This window comes from Mus musculus, chromosome 2 (assembly GCF_000001635.26).
Source record: "Mus musculus strain C57BL/6J chromosome 2, GRCm38.p6 C57BL/6J".
NCBI classification, from domain to species: domain Eukaryota; kingdom Metazoa; phylum Chordata; class Mammalia; order Rodentia; family Muridae; genus Mus; species Mus musculus.
In genome coordinates this window covers 87631457-87643848 of record NC_000068.7, presented here as the reverse complement: position 1 = coordinate 87643848, position 12392 = coordinate 87631457, and the positions used below count along the sequence as shown (strand labels likewise).

General features: G+C 34.2%; 1 protein-coding gene and 1 pseudogene across 1 annotated transcript; both read left to right on the top strand.

Moving 5' to 3' along the window:
* The first annotated feature begins 361 nt into the window (after positions 1-361).
* Positions 362-3521, top strand: Gm13742 (annotated as a pseudogene).
* Positions 3522-8103: 4582 nt separating this feature from the next.
* On the top strand, positions 8104-9030 carry Olfr1132 (olfactory receptor 1132). Its single transcript, NM_146836.1, has one exon. It carries the CDS (start codon positions 8104-8106, stop codon positions 9028-9030), a length of 927 nt encoding a protein of 308 aa, NP_667047.1.
* The last annotated feature ends 3362 nt before the right edge of the window (positions 9031-12392 follow it).

Sequence of the window (12392 nt, the reverse complement as noted above, 5' to 3'; positions counted from 1 at the left end):
TACTTCTGAAGCTGGTGGGTCAGCAGGAGATACGTAATTTAAAGAAATGATTCTACTTTCCATTAATCTATTCAGAAAAAAAAAAAACAGTTCTGCTTTTAGAGGTAGGTCTCCATGAATCTGTATGATCCTTGTCTCTCTGGCCAGTGTCCATTCCTGTGCAGGCTGAGTGCAGTCATTTCTAGCTGTTTCAGATGGCCATTTTGGTGATTATGCACTGTCCAGATGATAACATTTCACATGCACACAACTTCTCTTTTTCTTTTAGCACATACAAACTTTCCACTCTTTCTTGCAGAATATCTCCTGAGCCTAGTGTGGGTGGTTCAAAAGTCATATTTATAGCTGGCTTTAGTTTTCAGTTAAAGAAAGAAAAAAAAATAGGAGTGACTGAAATAAGAGATATATTTTAAAATTTGTATAGATTAATTTCATTAACACAGTTTATGCATTTAATTTATGTGTATCTACCTAAAGTCAGAAAAAGAGATAAAGAGGTAGGAAAAATATATATCATGATCAGCAGTACTACAACTGTGCAGTAATATGAGCTAAGCTTCAAAGAAGAACCTGTTAGTGCTATGAGACAAAACTGTATTGATTATAGCACATTAAATTAGCATCCCTTTCTGCTGTTCCTTCTTCTGTTTTCCACAGAGCTTGTTCAGCTAACCAGTTGATATCTGCTTGCATAGTCTAACTTGAAGCTTGGTTGTGTATCTCTTCCTGAACAGCTGAGATGTTACTACTGTACCTTGACTATATCTTACCATGTGTTGTAGCTGAGCATAGCCTGAATCTTGGCTCTCCCTACAGCCATGTTACAACTTGCACTGAACTGTATATAGAAACTACCCTTTTGGATTCATTCTTAGCTCTTTTATTCCCAATGAGAAAATGTAGATAATTACTCCCACAGCATCTCATTTATTGTTATTTTTTGTAGCTCTATCCTAAAAATAGAGGCTATACTGGAGTATTTAGTCATGTAAAGCCATGGTAACTGTACATAGTTTGAGAGGGATCTATGCAATTTAGGAAATATGTCCAATTGAATATACATTATGTAGTTATTTCTCTTCAATCTCAGGATTCATTTAAATATTTATTTTATAGCATAGTAATAAAGTTAGTGTTTATGGATTAATTATCTATAAATAAGTATTTTAACTGCAATAAAAATCACTGCAACACAAATTGCCAAGTCAGCAAATAATTCAAAGGAATTATTTTACTTTTAATTATGTTGGAGGGAGATATCAGTAGTGCCCTTCATTCCAAATGATAGTGTTGGATCACCTAGAACCTGAGCTAAATTAAGGAGTAAGAGAAGTGATGTATATGATATAAACTGAACTTAAAAGAACATTATGCATTCTTATGCACTGAGCCATCTTGCTTGCCAACTAAAACACATTTTAGGTGTTATATTAAGTTTAGCTGAGAATTCACTATTTTACTTTATTATTAATGCAGTTTTATAGCATGCAACTTACATTTTCTCTTTGTGCCATGTGGTAGAATTAATACTGTAAAAATGTTATTTCTTTTAACACTAGCTTACAGATTCAACACATTTTCAATCAAAGCCCTACTTCATTCTTCACAGAAAGTAAAAAAAAAAATGTTAAAATTGATACAGAATCATAAAAGGCCATGCTGAGATATCGCCTGTTCATATTTCATTATATTTAACAGAGCTAGAATCAAAAGAGCATAGTACTCAAAAAATACAAATGTAGATCAATGCAATAAAATAGAATACTTAAGCATGGGTAATCATAATTATTAGCATCTGATGATTGGACATGGATGCCAACAAAAAAACTACACTGGAGAAAAGACATTATCTTTATCAAATTTTATTGAAAAACTGAGTCCCCACCTCCAGAAAAATGAATTTATACCTGTATCTATGACTCAGTACCAAAATTAATTCAAGCTGCAAATTTCCATTCACTCTCCTGGCCCTCTGACCCTCTATTCTGTTTCTCCCCACACCTGGTAAGGGTTTGGGTGGGGAGAAATTTTATGAAGTTTTAGAGCCCTGAGATGGGAGGGGCTCCCAGAATTCAGTGCAGGTTATTTTAGCTAAGATGCCTAACAGTGGTGACATGGAACCTTAAGAGGCCACCTCTTTTAGCCAGATAGGACCCCCACAGTGAAGAGATGAAGACACAAAACTTTTGACCTAAAATCTGTCCTGACTAAAAGAAATGTAGTGACATAGATGTAACACAGACAAAAGTAATGGACAACCAAACCCGGCACAACTTGAGAACCATACCATGGGTAAGCACCAATCCCTGACACTATTAGTGATATTCTGTTATCCTTGCAGACAGGGCCTTAGCATAACTGTCCTCTAAGATTTACCCAGCAGCTGATTGAAACAGTTGCAGATACACACACCTAAATATTGAACAGAGGTCAGGAACTCTTATGGAAGAGTAGGGGGAAGAATTTAAGGCTCTGAAGGCAATAGGAACTCTACAGGAAGGCCAATACAGTTAACTTACCTGGATCCTGGCAGCTCTAAGACTGAGCTACCAACGAAAAAACATACAGGAGCTAAACCAAGGCTCCTGGCACATGTATAGCAGACATGAAGCTCAGTCTCTACAGGGCTCCTCCAATAACTGAGGTAGAGATTCTCTGTAAAGATGCAGCCTTACTGTGGTATAAGTTCTGAAACAGAGTTACCTTATCTGTCCTCAATGAGAAAGGATGTGCCTAATCCTTTAGAGACTGTATGACCCCGGGTAGGGAGATTAATGGAGGATTACCCTCTCATAGGAAAATGGGAGAGGGACTCTGTGAGGTGGGGGCCGGAAAGGGGGCAGCGTTTGAGATGTTAATAGATAAATAAATTAGTTAATTAAAAATAAATAAATAACAGATAGCATAAAGCTTTTCTAATTGGTTATATAAATATTAACAGAATTTTGCCTCCAAATAGGCAATTATATCTCCTCTTCAATTCTATTTGTATAAATTTTATTTTGTAGTTGCAATATTGATATTGAGAAAATAATTGCAGGTTTTTTTTCAGTGATGGTGCCATGTGGTGAGGAGCTGGTATAGCTATGAAGTCCAAGGGTCCACTGCAGTCTGTGTAGGTCTTTGGGCACAAGAACACAGCCACAGCTGTGGCCTACTGCTAACAAGGAAATGGGCTCATCAAGGTGAATGGAAGACTCCTGGAGATAATCCAGCTGTGCACACTGCTATACAAATTACTGGAGCTTGTTTCTGGTCAAGGGACAATTGGCTGGTGTGGATATCTGGGTAGGTGTGAAGGGTGGTGGTTATATAGCCAAATTTATGCTCACTGGCAGTCCATCTCAAAAGATCTGGTGACTTATTACCAAAAATATGTGGATGAAAATTCTAAGAAGGAGATCAAAGCTATTCTCATTCAGTATTATCAGATCCTTCTTGTAGTGCACCCTGGTCACTGCGAATCCAAAAGCTTTGGAGGTCTTGGTGTCCTTACCCGATACCAGAAATCCTATCAATAAACACATGTCATAGATCAGGGTTTATCTTTGTAATAAACATCCTAGGATTTTAATGTAAAAAAAGAAAATAAAAGAGAAGAGAAGAATTGCAAATAGATCAATGATCTAAATTTGAAATCTGAAATGTTGAGATTGCTATAAAAAATATACTCAGTGCATTGCAAAACATAGAAACAGAAAGCATTCTTTTGAAGAAGACACTGTTTGTATAGGAATTGGGACCAAATTGAAATCAAAAGTCAAACCCATAAAATCCAAAATCTTTAGCTAAGGAAACAGCCATTCAAGTGAAAAGGAATCTTCCAAGAACATAAGAAATTTTGTCAACTGTATACATGGCAAATTATTATTAGTGATATATAAGGAACCAAAACAAATAATGTCAAGAAGCAATTAAAAATGGACTGAGGCTCAGGTTTTGGGCAGAAGGAAAAGGATTCAAACCCTGAGGCGCAGCAGCAAGAATGGAATCAGGTAGGAGGTTAGGGGGAACCCTCCAGAGTGTACCAGAGACCTAGGAAGAAAGAGACACTCAGAACTCAAAGAGAGGGACCTTAAATGAAATAGTCTACATTGGAGTGAAGGGAACTTGTAGAGCCCATCTCCAGCAGAACGACAGGGTATCAAGTGATAACCTGTCATCCCACACTCAAAACTCTGACGCGTAATTGTTTCTATCTGAAAGAATTGCAGGGACAGAAATGGAGAAGAACCTGAGGAAAAGGAGGTTCAGTGATAGGCCCAAAGTGGGATCCAGCTCAAGGCCCCAAAGACAGATGCTATTACTGAGGTTATGGTGTGCTCACAAAAAAAGGGCCTATCGTGACTGCCCTCTGAAAGACACAACAAGCACCTTGAAAGAGTCAGATGATGTTTGCACTCAACCAATGGACAGAAACTGGTGATCCCTGTGGCTGAGTTAGGGAAAAGCTGAAAGAAGCTGAGGAGGAGAGCACCCATGTAGGAAAAACAGCAGTCTCAATTAACCTGGACACCTGAGGTCTCTCAGTTGCTGGACCACCGACCAGGCAGAATACACCATATGATATGGGGCTACTAATAAATAAACAACAGAGGACTGCCATGTCTGGGTTTAGTCAGAGAAGATGCATCTAAACCTCAAGAGAATGGAGGCCCCAGGGTGTGGAAAAATCTGGTTGGTTGGGTTGTGGGGATATCCTCGTGGAGACAGGGAGGTCGGGGGCAGGAGGTATAAGTTGTGGAACAGTCAGAATTTGTACTGAGTGAAGGGGATAATATCTGGAGTGTAAAAAAATAAAAACCCTAAATATAATTTTAAAAAATGGACTGAGTCTTATCTGAGAGCTCTCAAAGACATAAACGCAATTAAGAAGCAACTCAGAAAAGCTTCATTGTGTTTGGAAATTAGGAAAAAGCAAATTAAAACATATATACATTGACAATCTGAAAACAGAAGTATATTAGATGGAAGGAATTTTCATACTTTTTGCTTAAATCAAAAAAGAAATAATAATCTTGCTTTAAAGAAAATGGTATTTCTTACAGAAACATCATAGTTAAACTTATTTAGTTGAAATCATATAAAGTATTAAATATCATTTAACTATAAAAAAACTATTAATGAGCCCTTCTTATTACAAAATAATTATTTATATACCTGTAATTATCAGGAGAAACTGTGACCTCAATTTTAATTCAATTTCATCAAAATTCATTATATTATATATGTATATGTGTATATATATATATATATATATATATATGTGTATATATATATATATATATATATATATATATATATGTAACTTTTTAAATATTTTCCCCAAGATAAGCTACTCAAATTTACAAAACTGTTTATGTCATTATTTTGAAGAGTTTATTTTTATTTATTGTGTAAGAGTGTTCTGCTTCTCTTTGTATGTGCACCATATGTATGTCAGTTGCAAATGGAGATCTGAGTAGGGTATCTGAGTGCCAGAAATTACACTTACAAACAGTTGTGAGCTGTCATGTTTATGCTAAAAACCAGACCCAGTCTTCCACAATAGTTACAAATGGTCTTAATCACTGACGCATATATTTCCAGCCCCCAACTTTACATTACATTTAGCATATGATATACTTGAGGAGAGTTTCTGTCTGTGTTAGACTTCTTAGTATGATAGTCTCTTCACAATTTATAGTAGTAAAAAGATTGCTTATGAAGTTTTCCAGGGTTTGGAAAAGGAAAACCTGTTGTAGGGACCACAACTGACCACATTCAGATAATGTGAGAGTATACAGTCTGTGGATATAGTAAAAATCAAGCAATTGGCTCACTGTCAAGTGTCAATTATGTAGTCTATGGACTATATATCAATGAAATATTCAAAAGCTAGAGGCACTAAAGCATTCTTAAAGTGGAAAAGGGAAATGAACACAAAAATCTTGGAAATAATTACATCTGTCACATGAATTAACTTTTCAAGTTTCTGGTTTAGTTAAATTATAATAACAAATATTATACTGCATAAAATATGTACATATATTACACATATCTTACAATATAAAGTTTACTTGAAATTTTCCTTCTGACATATCAAGTTGATGACAGTAGTATGAAGTAATAGTTACCACTTTAATGAGGAGTTTCATGTACTCACAGGGGAACCAAGACCAAGAGTAAATTAATCACAGGTTATTATAGCAGCATGGCCTAAAGGGAAGAGGCTGCAGAGATATGATTCCCAAGAGAAACATGAAATAATGTAATGCTGTTTTATAATCTGCTACCAAAGACAAACTCACCTCAGAAAAGTCCTGAAATCTGAATTCAATAATATAAGTTTAGAAATTGCCCTTTCAGAAAAGAAATAAGCAGTTGTTAAATTAATCATCAAAATAGCCTTTTTTGGGTAAGTATATTTAAAATTTATTAAAGTACAATTCTAAATAAATAACAATAATATTCTGACTGTACTTATTTATATTTATAAAACCAAATTTTAATTGAATTTCTTTAATAGATTGCTAGCAGACACACTTTATTAATTTCAATCTGTGTATAGATACATGTGGAGCTTCAAAGACTTTTTTGTTTGTCTTTATTCTGATTACCTTATAATAAAACTTTATTAAAACAAATTATGGAAATATATTAAAATAATAATTTATAAATTTAAAATATGTATAAGCTACATATAAAGAAGTGGGCAAATTCTCCCATAATGATGCATCCCTATATTTTAGTAATTATGTTACATAAGCCCCACATAGTTGGAAAATCATTAAAAAAACAAACAACTACACATACGAATGAAGTCAGTATATCTTGAAAGTCTTTATTTGTCCTCATGTTGTTTTTATATCTTTGATATTAAATATACAAGATCTAAACTGTGCATATGCACATGTGATTTCACTTTGTTTATCCTACTTTTTAGTCATTTCCTTTGATTGATTATAAGACTTATATTTTGGTTCCAAATCCTCCCAACAAATATTCAACCAGAATGGTAGCCAAACCTTTACATATATTCAGAAGAAAAAGTAATCAGAAATTGTTGGGTACCAACCATAAACTAAAAGACTGTTTTATCACAAATGGTGGAAAGTAGACATTTTTATTAGCAATATGGTCATCAAATACAGAAGTGGATGCTCACAGCCATCCATTGGATGATGCACTCGGTCCCCAATGAAGGAACTAGAGAAAGTACCCAAGGAACTGAAGGGGTTTGCAGCCCCTTAGGAGGAACAACAATATGAACTAACCAGGACCCCCAGAGCTTCCTTGGACTAAACCACTAATCAAAGAAAACACATGGGGGGACTCATGACTCTAGCTACATAAGTAGCAGAGGATGGTCTAGTCAGTCATCGACGGGAGAAGAGGCCCTTGGTCCTGAGAAGGTTTTGTGCCCCAGTATAGGGGAATGCCAAGCCCAGGAAGTGGGAGTGGGTGGGTTGGGGAGCAGGGGGAGGGGAGAAGGGTATAGGGAATTTTCAGGGGAAACTAGGAAAGGGAATAGCACTTGAAATAAAGAAAATACCTAGTAAATCCATAAGTATGGGGAAAAAAGGAATATGGACATCATTTTTAAATAAACATTAGTCAGTAAAGTTTGATGTTTTAGAATTGATTTATATATAACTGAATACAAAGTACAATGAATTTGAAACTTCAATAACTTTCACCTCAATCTATTTACAAATCTATCTCATGACAGTATAACAAATATATGATTCCTGTTAAAGAAGGCTGATTCAGGGAAACTGAAATATAAAGGGTAGAGTTTGTCAAGAACACCTTCTACATTTCAGAGTATATTAATTAAAATGTCAGATAAATTTTTGAAGTTAACTAATATCATAATAAATATGTTATGTCTTTATTTTATTTAATATTAAATACTATTGTTTTAGCTATAATCATTTAAATATTAAATTTCATAATACATATTATTTAAATACATAAAATTAAATACAAAATCATTTAGTTTGAAGATTGAAGTATAATTTTATTTCTGAAGATAAAAATAAACTAAGGAATAAAATAATGTTTTGCATGATGAAAGTATTGTGAACATATACCTTTTCATTTTAAAGTTTATTTGAAAAAATGGAAAAGAAAAATTGCTCCTCAGTAGATGAATTCATCTTCTTGGGAATTACCAAGAACCCTGACATGAGAGTGACCTTCTTCACCACACTCCTACTTGTTTATCTCATTAATCTTCTGGCCAACCTTGGGATGATCATCTTAATTAGAGTGAACACTCAGCTGCACACACCCATGTACTTTTTCCTCAGCCACCTCTCTTTCTGTGACCTCTGCTATTCCACAGCAATTGGACCCAAGATGTTGGTGGATCTTTTAGTTGAGGAGAAATCGATTCCCATTGTTGGTTGTGCTTTGCAGTTTTTTACGTTCTGCATCTTTGCAGATTCTGAGTGTCTACTGCTGGCAGTGATGGCCTATGACAGATACCAGGCCATCAGTAACCCATTGCTCTACACAGTGAACATGTCCAGCCGGCTGTGCTCCCTCCTGATGGCTGGAGTTTACCTGGTGGGAACAGCAGATGCTTTGATACATACAACCCTGACCTTCCGCTTGTGTTTCTGTGGATCCAATGAGATCAACCACTTTTTTTGTGATGTGCCTCCTCTTCTATTAATATCTTGCTCAGATACAGAGGTCAATGAGTTAGCTATATTCACAATTTTCGGGTTCATTGAGCTGAGTACCATTTCTGGAGTCCTTGTTTCTTATTGCTACATCATATCATCAGTCTTGAAGATCGGTTCTGCTGAGGGGCGGTTTAAAGCTTTCTCTACCTGTGCTTCCCACCTGACTGCTGTTGCAGTATTCCAGGGGACTATGCTCTTCATGTATTTCCGGCCAAGTTCTGCCTACTCTCTAGATCAAGACAAAATGACCTCACTCTTCTACACCCTGGTGATTCCAATGTTGAACCCTCTGATTTACAGCCTGAGGAACAAAGATGTGAAAGAGGCTGTGGTAAAATTAAAGAATAAATGGTGATTGACCATAATTTCTAATGTACAGTATTGCTCTTAATTCAGTCTGCATTATACATATGAGAAACGTTTCATAATATACTAATTTACTAAAACTATATTATTACTTATAGCATCATATTTAAGGCAATAAAAAGTTGATATCAATGCATAGTTTTCATCAAACATATTATATTCTGTCTTTTAAGAAAATTTTCTAATGATTTCAGTTGTGCTCACAGTATATGTTTCAGTCCTTCCTCTCAATGTCAATTTAAATATGATGAGGTTGGTATGTATTTATTGCATTTTACAAATGTAGATATTTTAAGGCATATTAAATGGCTTAATTAGTGGCGAGTATTATCTATAAACGAAATATGGACAGTTACTTTATACTCTCATAATTTACATAGACATTTTTACCACTCTAGTGGCTGTGGGATCTGTGGGAATTGTGCCGATAAATGAGGAAGAATAGTCTCATGCAATAGACAACTTTGTTCAGAGCATCAGACAATTTATTCTCCAAGGATTAATGAAAATAGCATGAGTATCATTTTGAAGAATTTAAGCTGTACACGATCACAAGGCCTACCTGTGTGAGGTAAAACTATGTTTTGTTTTGTTTTGTTTTGTTTTGTTTTGTTTTGTTTTGTTTTGTTTTTATAGAGAGACAAAAAGGTTAGTTTAATCAACTGAGTAACAGCAACAAACAATAATAACTAATCTGGAGTAAAGTGACTTCAATCTCTTACAACTAAGAACAATTCAAAAATGTGACCCAGTAACATTCTGTGTTTTGATGAAAATGAGCTCATAAGAGTCTTGTTTTCATGTAGTCTCCTCACAAGCACTCAGAATTCTCCTTGTACACTCTATTTCTAGAGCATGTTCTAAGAGATTCCGTGGCAGTCTTGATCTTCAACCCTGTTAACTAAATTCCAGAGCAATTCTTCTAGTGTGGTTTTCAGATAACATTTTCCAGGAAACTAGATTCTCATCTTCTATACACAAGGAATTTTAATAGGTGAGAAGATGATGTCTATCTAGTGATTCTTACAATCAGAGGTCGCAATATATAGTGACACTTTTGGATGATGAACCCTGTTGGCTAACACAAGTACCATATTTTGTCATTGTGTAACAGGGGGCTAGAATTCTTAATTCTTCCATAATTTCCCATATTTGCTTCTAATTACTTTGTTTTTCATACTAGCTAAATAATTCTCTTCAATTGTTTCTTGAAACATTAATTTGCATCTATTTCTTAAATTAATACATGCAGTGAGAATATATATATATATATACATATATATATATATATATGTATATGTATGTATGTTCAAACACTGAATCATCCTAATTAGAAAAACTTCAGAATCATATGTGGGAAATAACATGAAACATCAAAAAAATAACAAAACAGGATTCCCTATGAACTTTATGAATGCTATTATATGTGTATATATATGCTAATATATATGTATATGTGCTAATATATTATATATATTATATCATATTTATGAATGCTATTATATAATATGAACTTTAGGAATGCTATTAAGCATTGTTAAGACAATTCTACCAGAATGTGGCATGTTCTGCATACATAATTGACACATTAGAATTTGACAAAAAAAAAACCTTATAAAACATGATTGTGGACACAAATCTAAAATATTCTCAATAATTAAATTACTGAGAGGTGAACATCTTGTCTGTGAGGATGTCCTTTGTATACCTTTTTCCTATATTATTGATAAATATTTCTCATGGTTGAACTTTGAAATCTCTTTATGGAATAATAGAATATGGACCTAAGTCTGACAGCTGGGGAAAGATTCTTTTCATTGCCAGTCACAACCAGATGTGTTGAATTTTCCTGGGCACATTCAGTTTTACCATTACAATATGAAATGATCCTGAATTAAATTATTTCAGAATTGAAAACCTGGTGCTTCTCTGCTTTATTTTCCCATATTGCACACTGTGAGATCACAGAAATTACTGGAAAGCATTTTACACTTAGATAAATCTGCTTGGTATCATAACGCATCTTTTGGAATTGAGAACTATGGACAGAGCTGTGATAAGTTTACTCAAATGTTTAAATACAACCAGAGTAATAAGTGTGAGGTTCTAGCTGTTTACCTTGGTAACTTTGTTTGTTTTGTCTTTTTATTTTTGCTTCGTTATTGTCTAAGGAAAAAGAGTTGGGTGCCTGGGAAGACTTTGGGAGAATGGGGAGAGGAGACAATTGTGACTAGAATATGTATGAAACATTTTTCAATAAAATATGATAAAACTATTGTTAATATATTGTGTATTCTGTGAGAAATGAAAAAAAATCCATAAAGACAGAGCCATCAGAGGTTGTATTAGAGACTTTACCATATAGGACCTAACCATAACTCCCCCTTTCTTTCTGCCACTAAAGTGAAATTAAGGTCCAGGCTATCTATGATCAAGAATGAAAGCTCTAAGCACTCACCATGCCTAACCTGGGTTTGGGATGCTTTTACTCCAGAGTTGTGAGATTTTCCAGTATGTGGCAGTTTGTCATAACAACTGAAAAAGATAAGAAAAACAGCATGCCTGCAAATATTGTTTTGGCTATGGTAAAGACCATGTAAAATGTGGTAAAATGTAGTGGCTAATAAGATAAAAGAGAAAATAGGGCAATAATTAACTTTGATCTTTCTCAAGGAATATTTGAGACATTTTATTACATTTAAACTGTAATTTAAGTTACACATCAGTCCTATTTTACTATCTATAAAATGTAATCAAAAGAAAAGGAAAATGAAAAGTCATCAATGTCTTAAGATACTTTGAACTGATTCATTATTTTTTATGATGAGTGACAACTGAAGTTGACAATTTGTCTCTTGGATGTATTTAAAGGACTTTATGATTCAAACTGAAGCTTAAAAAGATTACTCTTCAGTCTAAAATTTATACAAAACTATGGACTACAACCTCAGAGTTGTATTGAATGAGGCATCTAGTTAAATGTTCATAGATTCTTTCCATCATCAGTCTTCCTGAATCACACCCTTCTTGGGTTAAAATATTTTGTTTGTCTGGAGTACTTTCAAACAGCAAGCACTGCTAGTCTAACAGGAAGCTGTCATATAATAAATGTGTTTACTTTTTTTTTTTACATTTTTTAGATGTTTTCTTCATTTACATTTTAAATGAATGTCTCTTCCTTCTGAGGAGACATTCTTTTGATTCTTTAAATTTGATGTAAAAAAAGAGTAATACTAAGAACAAAATCTGTTCTGTTTATATTTTTCATTGTAACTGAACTTGTAAAACTGGACATGTAATGAAAAGTCAAACATATATTTTGTACAACTTAGATAATCAGTCTGTCTTTAT